The following is a 25,399-nucleotide window of genomic DNA, read 5'->3' as shown; positions in this document are numbered from 1 at the left end:
CAAATAGCTAACTTTTTTTTAATGAAAATGAAATAACAAAGTACTAATGTCATCGGAAATGAATATCGTAGCTGGTAATGATCTCCTGCTGCAAGTGTCAAGTCATTTATGGAAAATAAAGAGAGAAAAGAGGCAGGGAAATGGGTTGTTACACTTCATAAGTGACCTTCATCTGGTTCCAAACTCCAGCCCGGGAACGTTGTTACCAATCTACCAGTGAATAGATAAAGAAAATGCAGAAAATCAAATGTAAATGGAGAAATGGAAAAATGAGGCAATTGCAGGCATGATGGTAGAGCTTTGACAACGTGGTCTGAAAGCTCTCAAGTCATTCAAAAGAGACAAGGTGACTGCAGTGGCTATGACATCAAGGCTTACAAAAGAAATTTACTGCAACAGGCTTAGGAGAATTGGGACAAATTCTGGGACAAATATGTGGTAAAACCATATTTTTCTTTCATGAAAGCTAAGGCACAGACCATGCCATTGGTATGCTAAAGAAATTTTTCCTCTAGTGTTTGACGAACAGGGCCAGAAACAAAATGTCTGATTATTATTATTATTATTATTATTATTATTATTATTATTGTTATTATTATTATTATTATTTCTCCCTCATTTCTTCCTTCTGCAACTTCTGGTAACTTCAGGAAAGAAGGATGCAAAACTGCTGCGAGGGGTATTGATTTAATTGAGATTTTCAGTTTCAAGGTTTTATCTTTTCCATGTTAATGTTTACTAAAGAGCATGCCAGAGATTAATCGTGATGGATGATTCTTGCAAGGTTTTCAAAATCATTTTATTTATGTTTAAAAAATGATTCAGAAGACTTGCCAACAACTTGTCTTAATCATTTATTTGGGCTTGGAGCAAATTTAAATCTAAGTTCCTTCAGAGGCCTGCAGTCCCACGCTGTCTTCACATCCAAGCGAACAAGCAAAAAATATATTCCACAGAGAACAAATACACAATTAATTTATAGAACATGAAGCATTTTGTATGAGTGGAAACACAATCCCTTTTTTTCCTGAGGATTGTTTTCTTCTTTCTTTTCTTCTCCTGTTTTTCTTTTTTTTTTCCTTTTTTTTTTCTTTTTCCTTTTGCAACACCAGCAAAAAAAAAAAAAAAAAAAAAAGAAAAAGAAAAAAAGGCATGAAGATTAGTTCCTTAGACTAATTTTATACTCATTACTGAAAAACCATTTGGTAGCAATGATTTTTGAGTCCTTACCAACGTGGGTTACCTTGCCTGTGGAAGGAAGAACCAATTTTAATGGCTGTTAGGCACCTACATATTTTGCCATGAGGTTTAAATCCTCATGTTTTATCCCAAAACTCGTGTAAGTTTAATTCACTTGAACTTCATACCTGTCAGAGTGCTGAATTCAGGCTATGTGTGTGTGCCAGGAATACCCCGGTGACTGTTTCAAAAGTGTAATTGCATTTTTGTCCTTGGGAAAACAGGTGTTGCGAAATCATTAATATTATTTATGAATAGCGTGATATATTAATATTAATTTCCAAAAAGCTTTGCAGTCTTCAGGAGCTGCCCTCAGCTTTGGAGTAAGCACAGCACAAAAGACACCCTTAAAAACATGGGAACCTGCCTCATGTTGGGATCTGAAATTCTCTCGGATCATTTAAGAGCTTTAACTGACCCAAGAATCAGTTTCTACACAGTGATCAGTCCCGAGTTTAACTCTTGGAAGAGTTTTATGCAAATCTGGGTAAAGAAAGAAAGAAAGAAAAGCTTAAAAATTGTGTAACGTTAGCTGTAGTGTTATCAGCCAACTTAGGTGCATTTGCATTTAGAGTATGAGTACATTAATTTGCAAAAGGCTCAAATACTAGTGACAAGTACCACGCAACTGCATAAATTGCATTATAAATGATAAATAATAATGTATACAATAGAGATTACTATGGTAATGCTGTGGGATCTAACAACTCTTGCTTTTCCTTCCCAAAGACTTGCTGAAACTCGCATTTGCTACTTGCCGTAACCATTTTTCACCCTGCTTCTGTAGAGTTTTGTGTTTGTCCTCTCTTCCTTCCATGGGTCCATCTTTCCTTCTTCCAGCATTAGCTGTTAGGGAATTAAGGTCACCATCAATCACCACCAAACGGGAGATTTGATTGAGGTTTGGGGGCTGCTTTGTGTATTGCAGTGGAATAGATACAAGGCATTAACACAAATGTTTAAATAAATGCTGAATTGGGATAAGACTCCACTCTAGCTTTTCTCTTTAATGCAAACATGAAATTAAATGAATCATCAAATATGGAGGTCGATCGGTTTCTCCTAAGCAGTCTCTGTAGGGAAACCACTTAAAGTCCTATCACGGTAAAAAATAAATGATAGTCTAAGCAAAACAAACAAGCTCTCCTTAAGATGAGGTAAGGGGGGAAAAAAAAGCTTTAAATGAGTAAAACAAGGGTTCTTAGATCACTTCAATTATCCCATAAGAAATGTAGTGTCTTTGCAATATAATTTACTTCAACTTGAAATGCCCTTTATGTTTCCAGGATGCGTGCAGCAGCAATCATAGGAGGGGGGAAGGTGAATACCTGGCTGTTACCTGTCAGCAACGGGTGCTGACATTTACATCGATGGCAAAGGCCTAAAAGGTGAATCCTGGAAATGTACCTGAAGTATTTACTGGTGCGACTTACACCAAACTATTATTTATGTGCTTTGGAAATACAAATTGGACCATATGATCTTTATCTGGATGTCCTTTATCACCTGAGCACCTCAAAGCTCCACAGCTGGGCCTGCAGGGCCCCATGAAGGCGCCCAGCAGGCCTCAGGGGCATGTCAGAAGAAGGCCAGGCTTCCTCTTTTCCTACAACCATGACAAGATTGTTTGTTTTTATATGTTTCGGAGGGGTTATTTTTAATTGTTTGTGGTGATTTGTGAGAAACGGAGCACTGTGTGCCCCCGATACTTTGTTAGTGTTAGCACAAATCTGCTTTTAAAATGCCGAGGGAATCCTGGCTGTCATATCTTCATCTGTCATATGGGTGCTGCTTCACATGGAGCAGCCAAAAATGAGCCAGGTCAGAGGTTTGGGGCTTGGAAAAGCTTTTTTTTTGCAACTTTCAGAGGCCCTTCTGGCCCTTCCCTTCCGTCAGGTCTCCGTGTGGCTGGACCTTCGTTCCCACATCAAACCAGCTTCAGCTTTCATCCTCGCGATACTTTCAGGCTTTTTTTTTTTTTTTTTTTTTTTTTTCCTCACTAAATCAGAGCACGAGCAACTTCTACTCGACCTTCACAAGAGCTGAACTTTCTGTGCATCTCTGAGCTCAAACGGAGCCAAGGAGGCATTGACGATGTCGGTCACGCTCCTCCCCTGGCTGTCTCAGCCTCTTTCTCTCGGCTCATTTTAAAAATTCCTTTTTTTGGTGCTCAAGGGCCGGGTTGTCTCTCACCTCGGCTTTCATCCTAGGATGTGACTTATACATAGATTGAATTTTGCATGCCGGAGAAACCCGTTCACTTCAAAGTTAAACACAGCAACAGGCTGTTTGCTGGATCAAGGCCTACATTTACCTTGTCTCGCTCTGTCTGCCCGTTTCCACAATTACTGCCGCTCCTCATTTACCTTTGCAAAGAATTCATGAAAGAACTTAGAGCCACAGTCTCTCCTAATCAAAGCTAATGGCAAAGCCGATCCTAACTTCAGCAGAAGAAGGCTCAAGACGTTTGGTCCAAGACTTGAAACAGGAACTTGATTTCCTCCTTGAAGTGTCTACTTCAGCCATCAGCTGCCCGGAGTGGGAATTCAGGAGATTTCAGTCTCTGCCGAGATGCTCAGCTCATGTAAAAGTTAAAAATCGCTGTCTGATTGTGGAGTTCTCACACTTTAAAGTTTCTTCTTTCTTTGCTTCTACAAAACACCTACACCCAGGTCATAATTTTTGGCATGTCAGGCTATGAGGGTGTTTTTTTTATTTCACCATGCACTTATCATCATCCACAGTGCAATCAAGCATGCGGTTCCTAATTTTAAGGCACATTTCGAAATGATGAGTTGTTGTTAGGAGCACAGCACCGGTCATTAAAATTTAACGTACTTTTATGAGAGTTATTTCAGGCATGGACCTCGTGGAAGACCTTGGCAAGAAGCTGCAGCCAGCTCCTGCCCAGACCTCACTCAGCTTTCTGCCACGTTCAGCCCCTTCACTTCCAAAAAGAAACACGGGGTGTCCCTGGCCAGGGGCAATTCCAAAGTTTTTCACTGCAAACATATTTGGCTGCTTTTTCTAGTGAATGAGCTTCAGAAGCTGCAGTCGAGTCACCTCTGTGCCCTTGGAGGAGATGGGCAAAGCCCAGGGAGGCTCTGCCGGAGCAGGGATGTCCTTGTGGGATGTGGGATGGAAGAATGAGGGGGAGAAGCCTGTCAGATGGACAGAAGGGCATGAAAACCTGGTTTTACATGGACCACTGGGAAAAGCTATAGGCTGAGCACCTCATGTGCAATGAATGCTTCATTCTTATTCCTCAGCCTGCTACCAGCGATCAGCTGCACAAGGACACACCTGCGGCTGGGCACAGCGTGCTCGGCACGCCAGCATCTCCGGGGAAAGCCCTGGCAAGGAAACGGATGGGAAAGCGGGGTTGTTGTGCTCTCAGTAACCCAAAGCACGTGCCTGCAAATATCCGAAGCCAGAAGGAGAAATTATGTTGGAAAAAGTTGGTGCAGGATAAGAGAGGTGATGGGAGCAACTGGAAGAGCTGCTGCCAGAGCCACAGATGAGAGAAGGGGGACTGTCAGTGAGATAAAAGAAAGAAGAGCAGCAAGGACTCGGTTACAGCTTTGCAGCTTGGGCTGAGAGACAACTCGGCATCCCCGAAGCAGAGCCGACAGCTGATCACTCGTTTGGTTTTGTTTTGCTTTGTTTCTTTTGCTTTTCAGTTCAGGCGCCGAAAGTGTGGGAAAAATATTTGGGGTTTGGATCAAAACGAATACAGTTCTCACCAGGCTAAAAAAAAAAAATAAAAATAAAAAAGGAAATAAATGCTTTCATCACAATAAAATGTGAATACGGTCTGGGAAGCCATCTGTTTCGTATCCGAGGCACTCCTGAAATACCGAAAGAAATGAGGGACTCGATTCACACACCTGCAGGTGTTGGAGTCTTTGTCAGTCGTTGTTTTCCTTCGCATGGCAAAGCTGGGCTCAAAACTGTTGCTGGGACCCTACAGCACGAGGCAGGAAGCGTGGTTTGGGGTTGGAAGACAAGCTGAGGTCCGCCTTGGCCTCTGGCAAATAGCTGCTACCGTACATCTCTCAAGGCTGTTATGAAAGAGCCAGGCAAGGAAGAAAACCTGGTACAGCATTTGAAAACAAAGAGCGAACAAAGGCATCCATATTAACAATATCCTTTATTACTTTTGGCTTTAAAGAGTGAGTTTTTTTTTAAAAAAAGATCTTGTTTGATAGCCTCTTTTGGATGGCACTCCAGATGGGAAATAAAAAAAGTTTCCTGAGAGAAGCTGGAGTGCTCGTTACGGTTCTTGCTGAAGTCCTGCGCTGCTCCCCTGCATACCAAGCAAGGCTAATGAATGCAAAAAAAAAGAGGAAGAGAAATACCAGCAAAAATCGAAAATATTTGTGTCTGTTATCACCAAAACAGAGGCTTTTTATTAATAGGGAACTTTCTGAGCATGCACACGGCATTATTTTCCACTCAGCTTCTCCGAAAAGACCGAGCTTGCTTAAATCCTCTAAGATTTGGTTACTGCACTCAGGTGCCTTTGCAAATCCCGGTTTTATTTAACAGTGTGGTGAGTTTTCTAATTTCCTCGGCCTGCTCTGCCTCACGCATTAGCACCCTGGCAGGGAGAGGGGCTGTCTGCTTGTCTAGCAGGGGAAACCATCAGGTTTCGCCTGAAGACAAGGCTTTGTTTCACGGGGCTTATGAAAGTGTGACACGTTTCGTCACAGCTGAGTCCCGCTGGGAGTTATGAAATGAAAACCCAAAAGACCATGAACAGCCTCATCCTCCTCTCGGAACTAAAACTGAGTGGATTAGTCCAAAACACGTTCCTGGCAAATTTGGGCTAGCTGAAGCGCCAGGTGCACTGCGGATGCCTGCATTTGATGCGAAGGCACAACCGTGCTGGATTCGCACCGAAGAGCTGAGGCTGTACCCAAACCTGGCCAAGGTTTGTGCTGAAATCCAGAGCTGGCTGCTCTCCCGGAGGGAGGCGACAAGCACACATCCATCCCTTTGCAGGCATTTAGTCTCGCTCCTCCAAAACGCAGCCAGGTAATAAAAGTGATGCATGAACCACTGCATAAGTCAGCGATCGGTGCAATATAGAAAGTCAAAGGACATGTATAAAATAATCCCTTCAGCCCTTAAAGCGGCGTCAAATCCCTCCTTGGCTGGAGAGCCCTTTCTAGAACTGTGAAAGATTTTCTGGCTACTTTATTTTAAATGGAGATGTCTTTGGGAAAGCTTCCCCGAGGTTGGAGTTTAAAAAAAAAAAAAAAAAAAAAAAAGAAAGAAAAAAGTTAAAGACGGGGAATCAAAGACCCAGCAGATAATACTGCAAAGACCTGTTATCCATATGGCTCCGAGTTGCAGTCAATTTTCTTCTTTAATAGGATTATTTCTTTGTCAGATATTTATATTCTGCAGCATGGAAAGTTTATAGAACATGCAGCATTGATATATTAGTGCCAAGCAGATTTATTCAGTTAGCTGCTCAAATACTCGTTGTAGCCCTGCTGGGAAGGGAAGGTTTTTCTCAACTTAATAGTCTTTTTCCTTATCAGATATTCATTTAAATGGTTTGCCTATAAATACAGGACATGCCGAGACATGGATGCTATAAATATTTTACAAGATTTACCCTTGCATTATGCATTCCTTTAGCCGGACATTAATGTACTGCAGCTACTACAGCCAATTTTGAACAAAAAAACCCACAATAACTCTAGTTATTGATACTAAAAAGTTCACCGTGGTTTCAGAGAAGCCCCTCATGCTCAGCCTTTGTCGTGCTTATGCCTAATATTAGCCCAGGCTTTGAGAACTGACATTTTTTGTCCCCACTTTCAGAAAGTTTTCGATAGTTGCAATGAATCGAATTAAACTTTTAAAATATTTTAATTGTTTTTGGTAGCTTTTGAATTTAATTAAATGGAATGAAACGTCGTAAATTGGAAGAAGGGAATTTAATCAAAACTATATTAGTATTTGTCTGATTGAAAAACCATTTGATATGTGAGGAAAACGGGGACAGCTGACAGGAAAGGGGATGACAGCCCGAGGGGCAGTGTTTAAATCCTTTATTTTCTTGTATGTAAATCGCATAAATCATTCCATCAACCTTTCGGTGGAATAGGCAGAAATGCCTTTTTAATTAGTGCTTCTGGATCCGCAGCAGACTGTCGGCATTGCCAGGTGGCTGTTTTGGGAAGTCTCACATCACTGTGGGTCTCACTGGTGGCTGCTTTGGGTGGTGAGAGATAACACCGAGATGTTTCCAGCCCCAGTAAATCCATTTTTTTCAACTGTATCTCAAGACTCCAAAACAAGGACAAAGAGAAACAGCTCTGACTATGCAAAAATAACTCTCTCCATGACAAGCTTTATCTTTTTTTTTTTTTCTCCTCAGTGCTAAGGTTTTGTCTCTTGCCCTCTTTTTTAATGAACGCGGCAAATATGCGCAGTTCTGAATAATGAAATTGTGGGGAAAAAAAAAATAAAAATCGCAGAGGAAAAGTGTAATGATTCAGACGAGACCCTATTATCTTCATCCAATTTCATTAGTGGCTACAGAAAGCTGTTTCCACTTACTCAGGCTTTCTTTTTTTTAATGAAACTTGGTGAGCTGGAAAGTTAAATGCCCGTGTTTACAAACACTGATCAAAGGCACCTAATTTTGGAGACGGTCTCGTGCCCCGACCCTGCGAGCTGTTGGCTTCCCAGGCTCGTGTGAGTGCCCTGGGTGCCCACCCCTGGCCCCATTTTTGTCCCTATGGGCCAGAAAAGCAGCAGAGCTGCTGACAGCCATGGCCTGAAATAGGGCACAGAGTCCAGAGTCCATCCTCCTGGTCACAATATTTAATACGATGCTGAGAACGGGGCTTGCTTGGCCGATCTGGTGTTCGGGGTAAGGACGAAATGTAGCATGATCCACCACGGCAGCATCCACAAAAATCACCCTGCAAAAAGAGGCCGTGGTTAATGGGCATTGCCAAGGTTGGGGAAATTTTAATGCCGCCGTTTCGGGAGCTCAGACACGTTATTTGTCGAAGCTGGGAAACAAATCCAGCTCTGCCAAGCCCTTTCCTGAGGGCAGCCTTTTCTCTGCAAAGCAGAGCAGGGCTCACTCTTTATTTTTCAGACGCTACAAACAAACTCGGGGGTGAAATCACTCACTCAGGATGTCAAAGAGCAGGATTCGAAGCCGGCGGGCAGAAAGTCTGCTTGCCAAGCCGAGAACCATTTATGCATTTTGCATGAAACCCCGTGGATAAAACAAGTTTTTTAACTGGCATCACGGTTTGTGGGGCTCACTGCTCTTTGGGACGGGGGTTCAAGCCATCTCCCCCCAAAATCTTCTCTGACAGTCAAAAAGGACAAAGCCTCTGCTGCCATTCTGATTATTTTAATCCATGAAATTAGTCTTTTGCTCATTTTTCTCTCAGCTCTCCTCATCCCTTCCTCCCGAGGAGCCCCCTGCCAAGCCTGAGTGGTGCAGCTCGCAGTCGGAGTGTGGATGACACCTCTTGTAAGGCCATTTCGCAAATTACTTGATTTCAGCATTGGAATATTTATTTCCTGCTTTTTCCAACATAAAAACGTCCTCTATTGCGGCATTAAGATAAGTGCGGTGACATTACCTGGCTTAACTCTGCAGGGGCAATAAATAACAGCCCGGCTCTTTCCAATTGCTTATTATTTTTCTTTAATTTCGGCCTAATATCAACCTGAGACAGTTCTGCAGCTACTCTGCATTCCTTTTATTACCCCCTCACCTCCACAAATATATCTGCTAATGGGATTTTGGGCATTACCATAACGCACAGCCCTACTTGAGACCTTAACTCTGCTGAGGGGCGTCTAAGGTTGAACCTCAGCCCTCCGTCCTTGCCCAGCGATCACCCCCAGCACCATTGATCTGATGAAAATTGCTTTTGGCACACCAGTGCCACATGAATCAGTGGCAGAGTCATCCCCATGCCCAGCAGCGAGGCTTCAAAAGGAGACGAAAAAAAAGAAAGGGTCTCCATAAAGTCAACGTCAGCCCGCGGATGAAGATGGAGCACCTCGAGCATCCCTCGGTGCTGCTGCAGGGCACGAGGGTGATCGATCCCCGCTGCGCTGCTGGTTGCTGATGTGGTGCTGGCATGTTTTAAACTATTCAGGAGCAGAGCATTCGGAGAAACAGATGACGACTTCACCGTTCTCTAGGCCTCTCATTTGAAAAATGACCTGCAAGGAAAACAAATGAAGGTGTAGGACCTCTGTTGTTTTGTTGTGCCGCACCAAGACAGACTTGGTTTGAATTAAAGGGCATGGAAATGTAGTCCTTTCGGGTACACTTTTTCCCTCTAGATATCTTGTAAGACTGGAGAGTGCCTCCGTGAAGGAGAACACCTCGTGTTTTTGGGAGATAAAAGCCGCCTCCAAGCTGCTGTGCTGTGGGTGGGTTGGCTCTGGGGTTCGCCCAGGTCCTCCCCACGGTGCTGTGATTGTTGAAGTCAGGCCGTGGTTTCTTCCTGAAGTGCTTAATGACGTCTCCATTGCCTTGTTCCCAGGTTTTTCAGCGCTAACGAAGTCCTGTAAGGCAGGAAAGCAGTAGGGCAACATCCTTCCTCGCGCAGGCAAACACACGGGGCCTTGCTTCGGCACACAGGTCGAGGAGCTGGGGGTTCGCTTGCGCGCTCCAGATTTATAAAAAATAGTGGGAAAAAAAAAGGAAAAATACAGAAAAAGAAATGGGAGACCTGAGAGAAAAAGTAAGGCAAAATACTAAGTCATTTTTTCATTTTCTTTAACTTTTATTAGCTTCTATTTACTAGCTGAATAGTATATATATATTTTTTAATTATTATTATTATTTTTTTCCCCATGGGACCATGAAGAAATCATAGTTTTGATCACTCTGTCCCAGCAGGTGTAGATGTGGGATATCAGGGGTCCTGTATCATCTCCAGCCATTTACCTGGGCTTTTGGGGGCACACTGGAGGCCCAAGCTGGATGCTGAGGAGAGCACCGCTGAGCCCTGCCCACCACCTCCACCCCAAGGGATGGCTGGTCAGCTCAGGACGAAGCCCAGGCATCAGCAGAAGTGTTAGGTGAAGCAGTAAAACCCAACAAAACGGGGGCTGTTTGCTTTATTTCAGCTCGGTTGCTAAATAGGGAGCATCTGCCTGGGGCAGCAGCGCAGGCAGGCGTAGCGGAGCATATTGATTTCAGGCTGCTGGCAGGCTGCATTGCAATTCCACAACGGAGCCAAAAAACCTGGTTTCTTCCCAAGCTGGGGTGAAAAATGAAAAATTCATAGCTTTCTCAAAAAGGAAATATTGTGAAGGTATTTGATTTACTCGCATTATGTTTCAGCAAAGTCGGAACATTTCCTTCTGAGTTTTATGCCTGGGCTTTTGCATTGTAATATCAGCTGGAACATATGTAGCTTTAAAGCAGGATACACAAAAAAAAGTCAAAATATTTATAGCCCAGGCAAATACTTCACCACACTGAAGCAAGACTGCAATAAAACATTGTGATAATTTCCTGACCATATTCCATAAAATGCATTATGTTGCAGTGAAATACCGGGATGTCCTCAAATCAACAGTTTCTGGTGTTTGAAAGGAAAATAAAAGACTGTTTTTCTGCTGGGCTTTGTAAACCGAGCTGTGGCTTCAGCAGAAAGGAGCCTGGCATGGCCAAAAAGCTCTGCCTGCCCCAGGTAAGACCACACAGCCCTGGAGCACACACCCTATGTGGAAATTACTCCTGAAAAACCCTAAAGACACCAGTTTTCAGGCCAAAACCACCATTGATACGGCAGTCAGTTTGACTTAAAGTGAAACATTTAACAACACTTTCTTCTAAACCTGCCACTGATTTATATTCCCCCTGCTAACATTATTTTGTTAAATGAAAAGCTCAAATAGATGTAATTTATTGGCCCCAAGAGGGGCTGGCATCTTTTTGTGCATGAAGCAAAATATTCCCACCTGACTAATAAAATACCGAACCGTGATAAATTTATTCGAATGCCACCATTTTAAATTCAAACTTAAGCCTCAATGCACGCAATTCATCACGTGTTGGTTTACCCTACAGCCATATTTCTCTGTGCTTAAACGTGGTATACTATGGTCTCCCATTAATCCCCACTGACAACCCCAAATAGAGTTTTTCAAGGACTCCGGTACAAAAATAATCCCTCAGATTTTCCTCCCGGATCCTCACATGGGACAAGGACCCACCTTGTTCAAACTGGGGTGCAGCAAGTGGGAGCCCCAGGAGCTCGTGCTCGCCTGGGAGGAGGAGGCAAGGCCCACTGAGGGGTCAACTTTGGCTCTTTTGTGAGGTGTTTGAGGTGCATTTTCCCTTCCTACAGAGCAGAACTGAACATTCAGGAAGTGCCTTAAGGAGAAAAGTCCCCAAAGTTTACATCTGGGGCCTTTGAGAAGTTTTCTTAGCTTTCAATTCGGCCAACGAGCCTGGATCAGATCCCACCCTCTGTCACTCTGTCCTTTGCAGATGTAAAAGACTGTCAGGTTTTGACCTGCTTCAAAAGCAGGATTAATACCGCTAGCTAACTCCATTTTATAATAAGAAAATGGGATAATTTCTTATTTCTCTGTATGTCTTAGTCTTCAGACACAAAAATCTCTCCACTCGTTGATGTGATGATTTGTTACCTGCCACTGCTTGTAGTTGAGAAAAAAATGTAGTTTCATATTAAAAATACTTGTGCCAAGAACATAAAAAGGGCTTCAGTGTTCATAAAGTAGTATTAAATTTTAGAAATAAAATCTGTGTCCCCATAAAATGTGCTTATTTTCTTTGGACAAGGCCTTGAAAGTGCAAAGAGCAGCGGAAGAAGAGAAATTTCTTTCACTGAATCTCGTTTGGTTATACAGCCTGGAAAGTTGAGAATGATGGCGCTCAGACACAAAATATCACAACATTACCGTTAATTCTGCAAATTAGAAAAGAAAGAAAAGAATTAGAAAGAAAAGCTTTGTGTGAAGGAAGAAACACGGGTGCACCAGGGAGTTTGCCATGAACACAAACAGTGCTCCTGACGCACGCAGGGCCTGCAGCGAGCGGTGGGCGTCGGGTTCAAAGCAAATAAAAAAGTTTCCTCAGAACAAGGACTTATCCCTGCTTCCCCTAATCAAAGGGGAAGCCACCTATTAGTGTCCAAATGAGGGCTGTTGGCATGAAGTACATAAAAATGTCCTTTCCCTGCTAGGCCTCACCGAGGCCTGCTCGCGGCGTTGCCTCAGGGAAGCATTTTGGGTCAGCGCCTCTTCTGGCTGGGGCCGGTCCGATTTGCCTTACAAAAACCCGATTTCCCATTTCCAGTTTTCATGCAGGGGAACTCATTCTGCTGGCGGCAGCAGACCGATGCCCCTGCCACACAAAAACCTGTTTACTGTGGTGGGTTTCCTCCAAGGTTTAACTTCTTGCTCAGGAAGCGATTAAATCGCTTCTCTAGGTGCCTCTTCGACAGGAAACCTTACATAATAAAACTCTAACTTGTCAGTAGAAGCCCCTCTAATGACACATCCATAAAACCCAGACCAAAATGCTTGCGAGAAGCTCTCCCTGCCTCTTGCTGCCCAGGCTGGGAGCTTTCTAAATGCCATCAAACAACCAGATGCCCACGAGGGATTTGAAGCAGAGCAGGGATAGCCGTGAAAATCCACTTGTTGAGCACTTAGAGCTTGACAATGATGTGTTATGAGGTTGCTCATGTCGCTTTTGGTGTCACCTAGCAGCATTTCGGATAGCTTTAAAGGCTGGTTGTGTCCTGCGATTACTTTAATACTAAGCCACGATGCCTGTGAGGGGCAGGGCACCGGGGGATAGCTGGTGCTGGCGCTTCTGGCGTGGAGCAACCAGCTGGGAAACAGCAGCAGGAACTGGGTGCGATGGGCGGTGGGGGTGCAGAAACAAATCCCAAACCCAGCTGCTCATTACGGCTGGAAAATAGCTTGCGAAATGACCCAGCTGGAAGGGCGTCTTGGAAGCCCATCACAGGCAGCTCGGGGACGTGGAAATTGTCCCCAAGCTCCAAACTGCATTTACACATGGCTCAGGAGGCAGCAATGAAGCAGGGAAGGATCCAGCAGAGGCAGGGGGCTGTGGCATTGCCCTGCGGTGTGGGCACCGATGCCCGGGGCTTGCTAGGCAATGGACCAGACCAAGAGAGGGAAATTGTATCAAAACTTTATTTATTAAACAAAAAAATGCACCATTGGAATAACATTTCTATAAAAAATGAATTATGAGACTGTTCTACAGTGCATTACAAAACCCCCTTTTTCTTCATGTAGTAGTATACAAGATTGTGTGTAGAAACAGTCTTTTTTTTTAAACCGTAAGCAAGTTCCCTTTCTCATAGAACAAGATTTACACTTAAATATTGCAGTCACTATTCTAATTTGGTTAACAATGCTAGAGTCTGACAATTTAAAGAAACTGTTTATAGGCTCAAAATGCCGTCTTTAGGCCTTTTGTAACAACAAGAGTTTTTCTTCTCTTTTTTTTTTTTTTTTTTAAACTAAGGCTAGTTAAAGCTGTAGTATTACCCATTTCTATCAGAGAAACAAATCACTAGTTTGCTAAGAAGTTTTGAATTACCTTGCGAAGCCCTTTAAACGGCGAGTTTCACCAGTGTCAGAGCATTTAATTAGCAGGCTGGGCTTCCCAGCTAATTAAGTTAGGAGTTCGGGTGTGCATGACAGCCACGGTGACGATGCTCAACCCTCCCGATGGCTCCAGCTCGGGGTGAGCGACGCGGTGCCAGAGCCCGGCACGCGGGGCCGTGGGCACACTGCAGCTTTAACAGCCTGCTTTAGGTTTTCCAGCCAGGTATCCCTCGTCCCATAAATTATCCCAAAGAAAACATTCGAAATAATAAATTAAATATTACTTATAAAAAGGTCCACCCTCCCTCCCCGCCCCTCCCCGCCCCAAACCGCCCCGTCCCCAACGTGGTGGCAACTCGCAAATGTAGGAATCGCCAGGTCTATTTTACAATAATAAAAACAGCATCGTTCCTTCTGCCGGCCTTGCTTCCTCGCTCCTCCGAGGACGTCTACAGCATACGGCGGAGCCCGTGGGCTTGTGCCACCTCGTGACGTGGGGGCTGTGTCGTGTTCTCCAGCCAACAAAGATCAGGATGAGGATGCGTTCGATGCTTTTTTTTTTTTTTTTCTCTGAGAAGTTGAAAAAAAAACAGGTCGTGGAACCTCCGGGAATCCAGTTCGACACCAGGACACTTAGTAGCTAATGGGGAAACGAAGATGAAGGGAAAAGCTGAAGGGAAAAGCGATCGCTGATCACCAATGAAGTGGCTTTGATTGCTTAAAAATGAGAAAAAAATAAATAAAGAAGTTTGGTTCCTCCAGTTTCCAAGGTATCCATTCCAGGAATGAGATCGAGGGGTTGCAGCTCGGCCACCTTCTGCTTGCTGTTCGCCCTGCTTGCAGAGCTCTTCCCTTCCCTGCACCTATTTGTGGATTTAATGCCCAACTGGGTGATGCTGCTGGCTTTGACCCTGCCAACACCTGCACTTTTTGTACCAAGGGTGCTTCTGAATGCCCCTGGGGTAAAGCCCAAGCCGTGTGCTTGGTCCCTGAGAAGGGACACCCGATGGCCAGCCCCGAATCGTGATGTAACCAACGTGACACGCAAGAACATCAGCCTTCCCCTGCCAAAAAAAATAAACAGCTTCACAAAGGGGCTGAAACTTCTCAACCAGAAGTGAACACCGAAGCAGTTGGCAGACAAATACACGGAGCTGGGGAGCCCTGAGCCTTTGGAGCCATTGATATTGCTCCAAATTTTAGGTCTAGGAGGACCAAAATAAAAAAAAAAAAAAAAATCTTTTTTGCCTGCTAACTCATTTGTTTTTCACCTGTTCACGGCAGCCCCATTGCACTAATTAGCTAATGATCTCCCCTGCTCCCGTTGAGCTTCACGAGCCTGTCAAGCCTTGCCAGATTTCTCATTGCATTGCTCTGGGAGTGGCCACGGCTGAGACAGTCACGGGCTGTAAGGATTCTGACAGCTGAGGAACGTGTCGAAAGCCAAAGCCGAGCTCACTGCAAATAAACAGAGCATCAGCAAAATACAACGCAAGAGTTTTGTGTTAAAACACTCATTTGGGGCTTGCAAGTAACGTAGTTCAAGTGTAGGATGAGCTATTTGCTAATTAGCTTCTCAGCCCTTAGGCATCCTATGAAAATCATCCTAAAAATCATCTTCAAAAATGCTTGGGACCATCTCCAAGGCTCCTTGGGATGACTACCACCCACCTTTAGGGTCATGGAGCTCAGGGGAGGTCAAGGGCTCTGCTGAAACAGGCAAAGAAAAACACAATTTCTGAACATTGATGTTTGTATATGGGATAATCTAGTTTTACCGAGATATGCGGAACTTAGTTTGAAATTTCTTGCTCATTTATTTAAAAAAAAATGAGGGGAGAGGAGTTGTTGAGCCTTGCTCGGGCTGAGCTGATCGGGTTGTCCCTTCCCAGGGGCGGCGCACACGAAGACCACTTTTGGCATGGAGTTTGTTGATTTAAACGGGCCAAGTCTGGAAATTGATATGCTTCGAACCGTCAGCAGCTCCAGATCAACCTGCAGACTTTGAGGGGCTTTGGTGCCGCTGCCTGAACTAAACAGAAAGGATGATTGATACCAAAGTGTTTAAAGAAAGCGCCTGGACACTGCAATGGTTGTGTCCAAACCAAACCAAACCCGGTTTGCAAACCCACTGGTGGCTCACCAGGCAGTTCGGGATTGTTAGACACCAAACTTGGGGATTAATGTCCCATGATTTAAGTCCCGGGGGCTGTTTCTGCTCCCAGATAGCCCGCTGCAAGCCCAGGGTAGCAGGTATTTCCTAAAGGATCAGGGAGAGTCAGATCCGGCCTCACGTTCCCACTTCAGACAACGTCAATCTCAGCAAATATCGAAGGGGAGCCTCTCAAAAGCTGCATTAAGCCCTCTTTTCTCTGAGTAAAAATGGAGGTAGTGATTCCATAGGTGGGTTTTCAGCACGGAAGATTTGTGCCGTTTCTTTTCACTCCAGTCTTTTTGGCAACAAATCTCAGAGCTGGAAAGCTCAGCTGCCCGTACGAACGGGATTTCCGTACTCCCCAGAAAGATTTCCTTAAAATCTTAGCAAATTGAATAACAAGGCGTTTTTAAGGAGCTTTTTGTCACAAACACAACTGGAGTTCCTAATGAAGCATTCGAATGCCTCCTTGACATCTGATTTTCCTTTACAGCACGGGGCCGTAGGAAATAATCTGAATTATTACTTCTGTTGCAGTGCCATTTTACTCAAAATATTTTATTCGGAGATTCACATTTAATTACCCACCTAATAAAAGGAGCTATTAGGTTGTAAAGATCCTATCCTTTCCATGCTCTTTTAAAATTATGACCCACTCAAGCTTGAAATCAAAGGCAGAGCTGAATGGAATAATTCATCTGAAACTCTCTTATTGGGTTTTGCAGCCTCCTAACTGATAAATATGCAAATCGGCTCCCTTTTGGTGATTCAGCTGCATAAACAGGGATTAGCTCTGAATGCAGCCGAAAATTTAGCAAGCAAATGTGTGCACACAAAATTTACTCAATTCAGCCCGTTGTCAATAAGCAGCCCGAGAAGCACGGGGACCAGAGGGAGAGGGGATCGCCGAAGACTTCCCCGTGGCCTGCTCCTCGCTTGCTTTGCTCCCGGAGCCCATCTCAAGCAGGAAAGGTGGTTTTGGGGAAACCTTCCCAATTCCTCGGTCGGTTTCCAAAGGCTTGCTAAAGTGGCTGCGTTTTTCCAGCAGCTCGTGCGAGACGAGGGGCCGCAGTGCCAAAATAAACGAGCGTTTTGCCTTCTCGTTTGTGCTGTTGGGAAAAGCTCCGACGTTTTGGCGTGGTGGCGTGGTCGTTTGCTGCGGGGTCTTTCTGTAGTCAGTAATTACGTAGGGAAACAGACGAGTGAGCTACAACGCTGCCTGCTTAATGGCACGGGCTACGCTTCAAACCAGCCGGGCGTGAGGTAAGACTAGAGCTATAGGAAAAAGCTACGGACCTCTACGGAGTAAAACAGGAGTTAGTCAGGACAACTCGGGCTCTACGAAGACTAGGAGACGAAAACGAGCGATCCAGCGGCATCAGCTGCGACTCCGCAGTGATGGCCTCGGTCGTCTTGCCACGCTTTCATCACTTCGAGATGCCAGCTCTACAGTTCTGTAACACTTCCATCACTATTTTTTTTTCTTCTTCTTCTTCTTTTTTATCTTTCCTCCGAGGACTTTGCAGGAACCTTCCTGGCGCTGAAGGAGCGGTAACCGGGAAGGCGACGATGTTATGGGGTCATGTAGGCGGGTGGTGTGCGTGAAATCCTGGTATGCTGCAGTGCTCCTGGGTCGTTACCTGTCCCCTCGCCAGCTCCTAGAAGGCTGAGCCCGTGATAGCGTTGAGCTGCTTCATCAGCCCCTCCAAACTGGCCATCTGTTCGCTCAGATCGTCCTGTTCGTAAACCTGCAGGTGCGCAAACACACAAAAATAAGGGGGAGTGATACACAACATATATTTAGAATATTGTGGGTTTTTTTCCCCTTATTCCTTTTTTTTTTGCACTGTTTCATCTCCTGGATCAGGCGAGACCTTTCTCTCGGAGAGCCCTAATAGGAGCGAAAAGATTATTCTCATTTCCCCATCTTTTCCGTTTCACTTATCTGCTTCTTCGGGGTTATTTTTTTTTCTCACCATTATCGGGTATTACTGCATCCTCCTTCTTCCTGCCAAAATTATTTCCTCCCCTTATCGCCGTTCTCCCCCCCTTTCCCTCTCCTATCTCCAGCAGCTCAGGAGAAGGCTGTGCGAGCTGTCCCGTGGCTGCTATTAGCCGGGAATTTAAGCACTTCTCCCCTTTATCACACGCTCCAAAGTCCATTAAAGTCCCCGAAAAAAAAGTTTTACTGGCTCGCCACAACTTTTTACAGCCCTCCTAATAGCTCTCAGCCGCAGCCTGCTGCCCGAGGTGAATTTTTCACTATTACTGAAAAATTAACGTGTGGATAGGGGATTAGGGAACACGGCTGGATGGCGATGAGCTTGGCCATCAGGCTGGCTCTCCAAGGTGCTGCTTACGTTTGAGGAGTCTTCCGTCTGCTTGTGGCCCTCCTCCGAAACCTCCGGGGCCGTGGGCACCGAGACGGGCAGCAGGGGGGACCTCGCTTTCCCTGCCAAGCCGAGGGATGCTGTTTTAACCTGAGCCTTGGGAAGGTTAGGCCCTGAAGGGAGGAAAACAAAAAGGCACGTTAAGAAGATATCGCTATGAAAAAGGGGACAAGTTTTGCTTCGAAATCCCTCGGGGCAAGCGCTGGCCTCCAGGCAGGTCATGGAGCAAGCTTGAAAAAAAATGTAGTTCATCTCTGAAAAAAAAGTTTATTTCTGACTTTTTATTCCAGCTCGGGAGGAGAAAAAGCAAAATCAAAAGAGATTTTTTTACTGACGGGAAGGGATTCTTCAAGTCACCTTGCAAAACCCAAGTGAGATGGGGTATTCAAACAACGCATCGTGGATTTAAGGCTGAATATGGGGACATTTCAAGCATGCCTGCTCCTCCTAAAGTTACGGCTTAAAAGAAGGAACAAAAAAATCATAAATAACAAACCCTAATATGACAGCTTTTTTCTTAATATCACCTCCACCGTGATCTTCAGCCAGTTCCCTGTCCTTTTTCTACTGAACTCTCTTGTATTCTATTTCTTTGCCCTTTTTCTGTTGTATTCTGTTTGTAATTGAATATTTCCTTAATTTATTTATGAAATATTGCAATTTTTCTCTTGCTGTGGCCATTTCAGCTGGCTCTGCGCCCTGCCTCTGGAAGCACCCAGCCGCCGTACAACACCGAACCACCTTCCCATCAATCCCAAATTAAAAAAACCCGTTTGTTTTCCCTTCCTCCTGCCTGATGATCTCTGTTTTCTTATAGATCATTAACAGGTCATTAAAGCAAAGCTTCTGAGCCAGGACTGGAGCTACCTGGAGAATTCCCCCAGCAGGTGGAGGCTCCCCAGATCCCAACAAATCACCGCGGCCGTGCCAGCCTTCTGCTCCTTCCAGCCCAAGCGAGTAGCCAGGAGACAAGAGCTGCAGATTAATCTGCCTCTGTTTCAAATAATTGTGCTTTTCTTAATTAGTTTAAGGCAGCCAAAGCACCGTGGAGCAGAAGAGAGGGCCAAATGCCTCCCTAAATCGAGCTGCCGACGGCTTGTTCATGGAGAGCCCCAGCAAACAAGGGCAGGAGCACGGAGGGACTCACAAACCATTTCTTTCAGGCTGAGAATCTCCGATAATTTCCTAGCTGGAGCTAGGAAAGTGTGAAAGCTTAATATGAGCTAAAAGAGATCACCACCGAGATACACTCACCTCTTCCAGCTCCAGTTTAATCGCTAAAAAAAAAAAAAAACAACACGTAATAGCTGGCCCTTCAAACTTCTCTATCTCCGAGTAAGCAGGGTAAAAGCCACGTTTCTCATCTGCGACTCGTTATTTGCAGTAATTGGACTTAAAGACCCTCTTTTTCTGCACAAAGGCAGATGTTCCCTCCTGGATCTTGCTAATGAGAAGCCGTAAGAATGATGAATGCGTTCGGTTTGGGCGTCTCTTTGCCCTTTAGCTCGCAAAAGCAACAGGTGAATCGTGATGTTTGTCACTAAAATGACGCAGAGACGATTTGCCTTGTGCGGAGCCGGGTAGTTCAAGTTCTCCAGCAAGTGTTTTACAGCAGCGTTTCTAATTCATGATTAGAAGAGTCAGCCCAAAAGAGGCAGATTGTTAAACCTATTTATTTGTGGACGTCAGGCCAAGAGGTACGACGATGGACATGAAATAACCCCAAGAGAGCATCCATCCTCTTGATAGCGATACCTTGGGAGGGCTGCTTGGCATTCCCTCAATGAGAGGTTAAGAAAATGAAGATGAATGCAGAAATCGAAAGGAGCTACTTTATGGAGAGATGGCAAGAAATCGGGCATAATGGAAAAGGGTTGGAATTAAAGATGAGTGCTGGTGGAGTTCCTCAAGATGATGGAGTTAAAGGTGACTACGGGTGGAGTTCCTCAAGATCTTCATTTAGGAGAATAACTTGTTTATGCGTTTTATGTATATTTTATGTACCAAAACATAGTTTGGTACATAAAATGGGCGTGTGATTATGATATCTATTACTATAGAAGGTCAGAAATACAGCTGGAGCTGTAATAACACGAGGAGAACTGCACAGACCTTTCTGCCAAGCTTCTGCTCTGGTGACCTTCCCCAGCAAGGGGCCTGGATGAATTGCCTTTCAGAAGATCCTCTCGCTCTTTTTTTTGGCTGCACAGTGAGCTTCCAAGGCTGGCACGGAGCAGCCACCCATTCATTAGGAGTCTAAAATTATCCGAGAATGAGTCATCTCGCTGAAAGAGAAGAATGGGAAGCTTTGCTGCAAATTCTGCTGCCGCTGATCGCAAGAAATGAGGGAAAAGCCTGCACAGCTCTCAACACAAGCTTGCAAGTGCCTCGGAGAAACCAACTGCGATCTTCAGAGGTATGAGAGAAGAGATTTGGATCGAGCTCACCGTGCCGACGTGTTCCTCGTGGAGATGATCATCCATCGCTAAAATGGGTTGTTTTTATTGCTCTAGGTTTTTCAGCAAAGCAAACAATATTTTGGGTCAGGCAAGGTATTTGGCTAAGATCTGGAGATCTGCAGCTGAAGATCACTCGGTCTACAGAGGCAGCTGAAAATGGAGCGTAGCAATTTCTTTTGGTATCTCACGGCAATAATTCTCTGCGAACTCACCCCTTTTTGTGTGGCTCTGCACTCCTGTCAATCCTTAACGCCCTTTGTCCTCATGAGGCTTCCATCCCAAATGCCAAAACTCTTATCAGATGCCAGCACAACAACAGGGATTTCAAAGTGGCCAAAAGGAAAGAAGAGACGAAAATCTCTTTTTCAGCCCTTGATCACAGCCAGCCTTTGTTTCTCTCACGGCCAGCACACCTGAACTCCATCTTCCAGAAGAGTTTATGTTTCGCCAGTGGTTTCCAGACTGCCTAAACTCCCTGCTCCTGCTCACGTTTTTATTTATAAGGAGGAGCCACTTTTTAGGCATTTCTGGGGCTATTCAACAAATGGCTTAAAGACCTTTTGCAAAACCTCTAAATCCTGTTCTAGTCTTTTTCTACCCTGCTGTTGTCCATCCTGGGTATATATTGGGGTGCAGATAGAACTTTAATTTCGTAAAAACTGAGGATTTTTGGAGAACGAAGAGTGCCAAGACGTGTCCTGTACAACGGGACCATAAAAGTCAAAAATCAGAAATCAGGAGGTGAGGTCAGACATGTAATTAAATAAGGATAATCTTTTCTTGCTCCCACGTTTCATACCTTTACCATGTTTTTTTCTAACCGGCACCTTTCCACCTATAAAAAAGTGTCAGTTTAAATGACTTAGAAGTTGAAACAGAAAGATGAGACCAACATGTACAACGGGGCTTGCTTGTTTCTCCGTGACAGAGAGCTCCCATTTAAGTAACACGGCACCTCTCAGGAGAATAAAGTATGTAACTGTATGAAAAATATGAAGCCTTTGCTGTTTTACATTATAGCCGGGGAAAAAAAAAATATTTTTCATCACGAAATTGAGTTTCTGCAAATGACTTTTGAGGTGATAATCAATAGAGGCTCGGCTCATTCCGCGAGGGAAATTGTTCTAAAAAGAGACAAAGTTTAATTTAGGAATCTTTGCGAGCAGGAGAAATAAAGCGAAAGGGGAAATAAAACACAGAAAGAGAAAGGAGTCATTTAATCACTCGCAAAAATACAGTACCAAGTAGTGGGACTGCCTACTGGGGAGGTTTTTGAAGTAGCACTGATGAATTTCACACCTTTTTACGTGCCAGGCCTTCAAAACAGGTCCATAAACTGTGATTGTGGAAAGGGCATTTCAAGACAAAACCACCACAGGCTGCTCAGATACGTGGAAACACGGCAGGGATTTGGTATAACGCTCTTTTGTCTTCTCAAATGCTCTTCGTGGTTGTTTTTTTTAATTTATTTGCTAGAAATAATACATGGGATAAATAACTGTTAGGGCAAAACAGACTCATTGGCTGGAAGAAGTATTTTTGGGGGATTTACATTAATTTTTTTTATATTTTTTATTTTTTTTTAGGGAATTCAGTGCCGTGTTCCATTGAAATGGGACATTTTTACCAAAGGGGAATTACTTTGCTTACCCAGACCAGCACCTCCATCCTGACTTCACTTTACACCTTCCAGTTGCCCTGTCAATTTTAATGAGACAACTCCGGTGCCTGGAGTTATCCCTGGGCTAATTAAACTTCCCTGCACCGGGGCCAGGTTCCTCTAATAGACAGGGCTGACCCTTTTATGACGCTTCTTTGTCACTTGAATGGAGAGAGCTTGTTTTCATGGAAAACAACACGGAGGACAAAGCATTCGAGAATCGAAGGGGTGGGAGATGAAGGCTGAAGGAATAAAAGTGATTTGCTTTTGAATCTGGAAGTTGAGAGTACAAAAAAGCACTAAGATTTCAGAATAAAACGTGCAAAAATTAGTCATTCCCATATTTTCCATGAATCTATAGGCTGTGTTTACTGTACAGTGTGCTAGAGAGTGCATAATCTCGGATATTTATTTATTTTTTTTCCCAAGTAGGCAAAGATAAAGTGATGAGAATTTGGATTTTCAGCTATACTTTTTTTTTTTTTGGTGAAGTAGCAATAGAAAAAAAAAATAGCACTTTTATAGTCTCACAAAAGGCAAAGGAGCTTGAAAAGGTCGAAGTTACAGCACGGTGACACCATAGCAAAACCACCACTTCGGAGGCAGCGTTTTCCATCACTTGCTTCTGCGGAAAAAAAAAATGCCATCCTAATTCAGGTGCGTTTAAAGTGCAGCTGATCAGAAAGACCTAAAAGGAATTTTCATTTGTGAGTGGGGGAAAAAAATAAAAATCTTTCCCGTCCATTTGCGGGATTTATGTCGTGTCTATAACGCAATGAGCTCGGCACTCCATCAAATATTTTCTATTTAACCTGAAAGGGGACTGAGACAAATCCCTTCGATGGCTGTGCACATGATTAGCAGCGAGGAGTGAGAGCAGCCTCAGTGGGGATTGGAAAGATCATGGATGTAGTCTCACGCCTTCCGAATAAGTGTTAGGAACCTCGAGTGCCTGCTCACCAAGCCGTGACGAAAAGGTGAGATCTCCTATAAAATATCAATAGGAAGGGCTTAATGCAAAGAGTGCAGATTGATGGGGATCAAGTAAAAAATTAGGGGGGAAAAAGAAGAAAAATGGCAAATTTTAGCTTCAGATTTTGCTAAAGCCATGACCCAACACCGGGAGCATGGCCTTTTTAATATTTATTCCTACCCTCATGGCCAAATCCCCCAGAACTGAATAATGATGCCTGTATGTCTTTTTTTATGAACCAGATGATATAGTTTAACAGCTAATTATACAGAGAGATACTGAACAGATAAAATATCGGAGGCGATACCCCCTTTTAGCAGCAGGTCAATCAAAGCCAAGAAAGAGCTCATCTATTCCCTGGGCCAGATCCAAAACCTAATTTCAACTCTAATATTGGACTGGTGATAGATACCAGCTCTAGGGCTGTCGTCTGAATATTCCTCCCTCAACCTTGTCAGTCAACAGCTGTCAAAAATTCGTGCCTTATGCTTCCAAAACCCAAAATCACCATGGCTGATGGAGAAAGGTCCTCTTAACTTCAGGTTCCTGCTTTTTGAAGTCTTTGCTGGAAATCTCTGCACCCTTCTTGTTCCATTCGTTCCGTATTGTCTGAAGGGCTACGACACCTGACTGACACTTATTTAAAAAATAGGACAGCAAAGCAAAGAGTTGTACAATAAATTTAAGTCATGATGAATCCATTCCTTATGGCCCGACTGCTTCATGACACAGGACGTGTGAAAACATCTCGAGGCCAAGAAAAACGTAGGGAGAACGTAATTAATTCTATCAGATTGAGAAAGGAGTTATTCCTAAATTCCTAATTGCTAATGGAAGCATCAAATACACAGAATGTGAAATGAAACGTTGTTTTTTCACATCTTTTTTTAATGTTTTCTCTCTTCACTTCCTTTCAGTTGTCCAGCTGAATTTAAAAGGTGGCTGCCCTCCTATTTTAAGCGAAAAGAAGCAAGAGTTTGAGAGCAGTGGGATTCAGGAGTGGGTACCGATGGAGCAATCCAGTTGTGAGTGAGGACCAGCATCACTTCTGCACACCCCAGGGGCACCAACAGAAGCCAACATTCACCAAACTTTTCTAAAAAGAGTTGCTACAGGAGCCAACATCAGTCTGGCTAATGATTATGAGGACAAGCACATTGGGAAAAGCAAGAGAAGCCATACAGAGAGAAAAATACATAGCCCCCGACACCACAAAATAGCCGGGGGGAGGGCAGAAATAAAGATATACACAAATCTAAACGCTAGAAATTGTGATTTTAATCTAACAGTGAATATCATAGTCTGTATGCCATATATAACCCAGTAACTTTTTTTCATTGCATGATGGAGGCCAGCACAACAGAATATTTCACTGCTTTAGCATTTGCTCCACTTATTTTTCATGGCCTTCTGGCAAAGCATCGCCACGTTCAGCGCTTAATTTTGCCTAATAACAAAGTCCTGCATCTGCTTACGTGTGATTACTGACCTAAACCAAGGCAATTTTCTTTTTCAGGGTGACAGGGCTCTGTGAAAATTAGTAACAAGCCCCATATTTCTCTTTTTTTTTACCTGAAATCTCAGAGGTCGTCTGAGCCAAACTGGAGATCATCCAAGGTAAAGGAGGAGGGTAAACAGTTAAAATGAGATGCCAGTCTGAAAATCCTTTATTTTTATTATTATTTTTTTTTGTTTTCCTAAACTTCACTCAAAAGTGGAAATATTTTAGTAGCTTCTTATTTATTTATTTATTTATTTATTTATTTATTTATTTATTTATTTATTATAATTTTCTTTCTCTTCCTTCCATGCTTGTTTTTTTTTCTTTTTTTTCTTTTTTTTTTTTTTAAATTTTTGAGTGGTTCGCACGCTGGAGAGGATTGCAGTCAGTCCCTTCCC

The 25,399-nt window shown here is 43.9% G+C and overlaps 1 protein-coding gene across 2 annotated transcripts in view; it reads right to left on the bottom strand.

The window, feature by feature from the left end:
• Positions 1–13,429: 13,429 nt before the first annotated feature.
• DCC (DCC netrin 1 receptor) overlaps positions 13,430–25,399 on the bottom strand; it is a 347,209-nt gene continuing 335,239 nt past the window's right edge. For both annotated transcript variants that reach the window (XM_068665177.1, XM_068665176.1), the window contains 2 exons: positions 18,379–18,521; positions 13,430–17,766 (listed from right to left, as the gene is read on the bottom strand). In XM_068665177.1, the coding sequence (XP_068521278.1) occupies positions 17,677–17,766; positions 18,379–18,521 (233 nt within the window). In that variant the 3' untranslated portion in view covers positions 13,430–17,676. The remainder of the gene's footprint in view (positions 17,767–18,378; positions 18,522–25,399) is intronic.

This window comes from Anas acuta, chromosome W (genome assembly GCF_963932015.1).
Source record: "Anas acuta chromosome W, bAnaAcu1.1, whole genome shotgun sequence".
NCBI lineage: Eukaryota > Metazoa > Chordata > Aves > Anseriformes > Anatidae > Anas > Anas acuta.
This window is presented reverse-complemented; position numbering and strand designations above follow the sequence as displayed.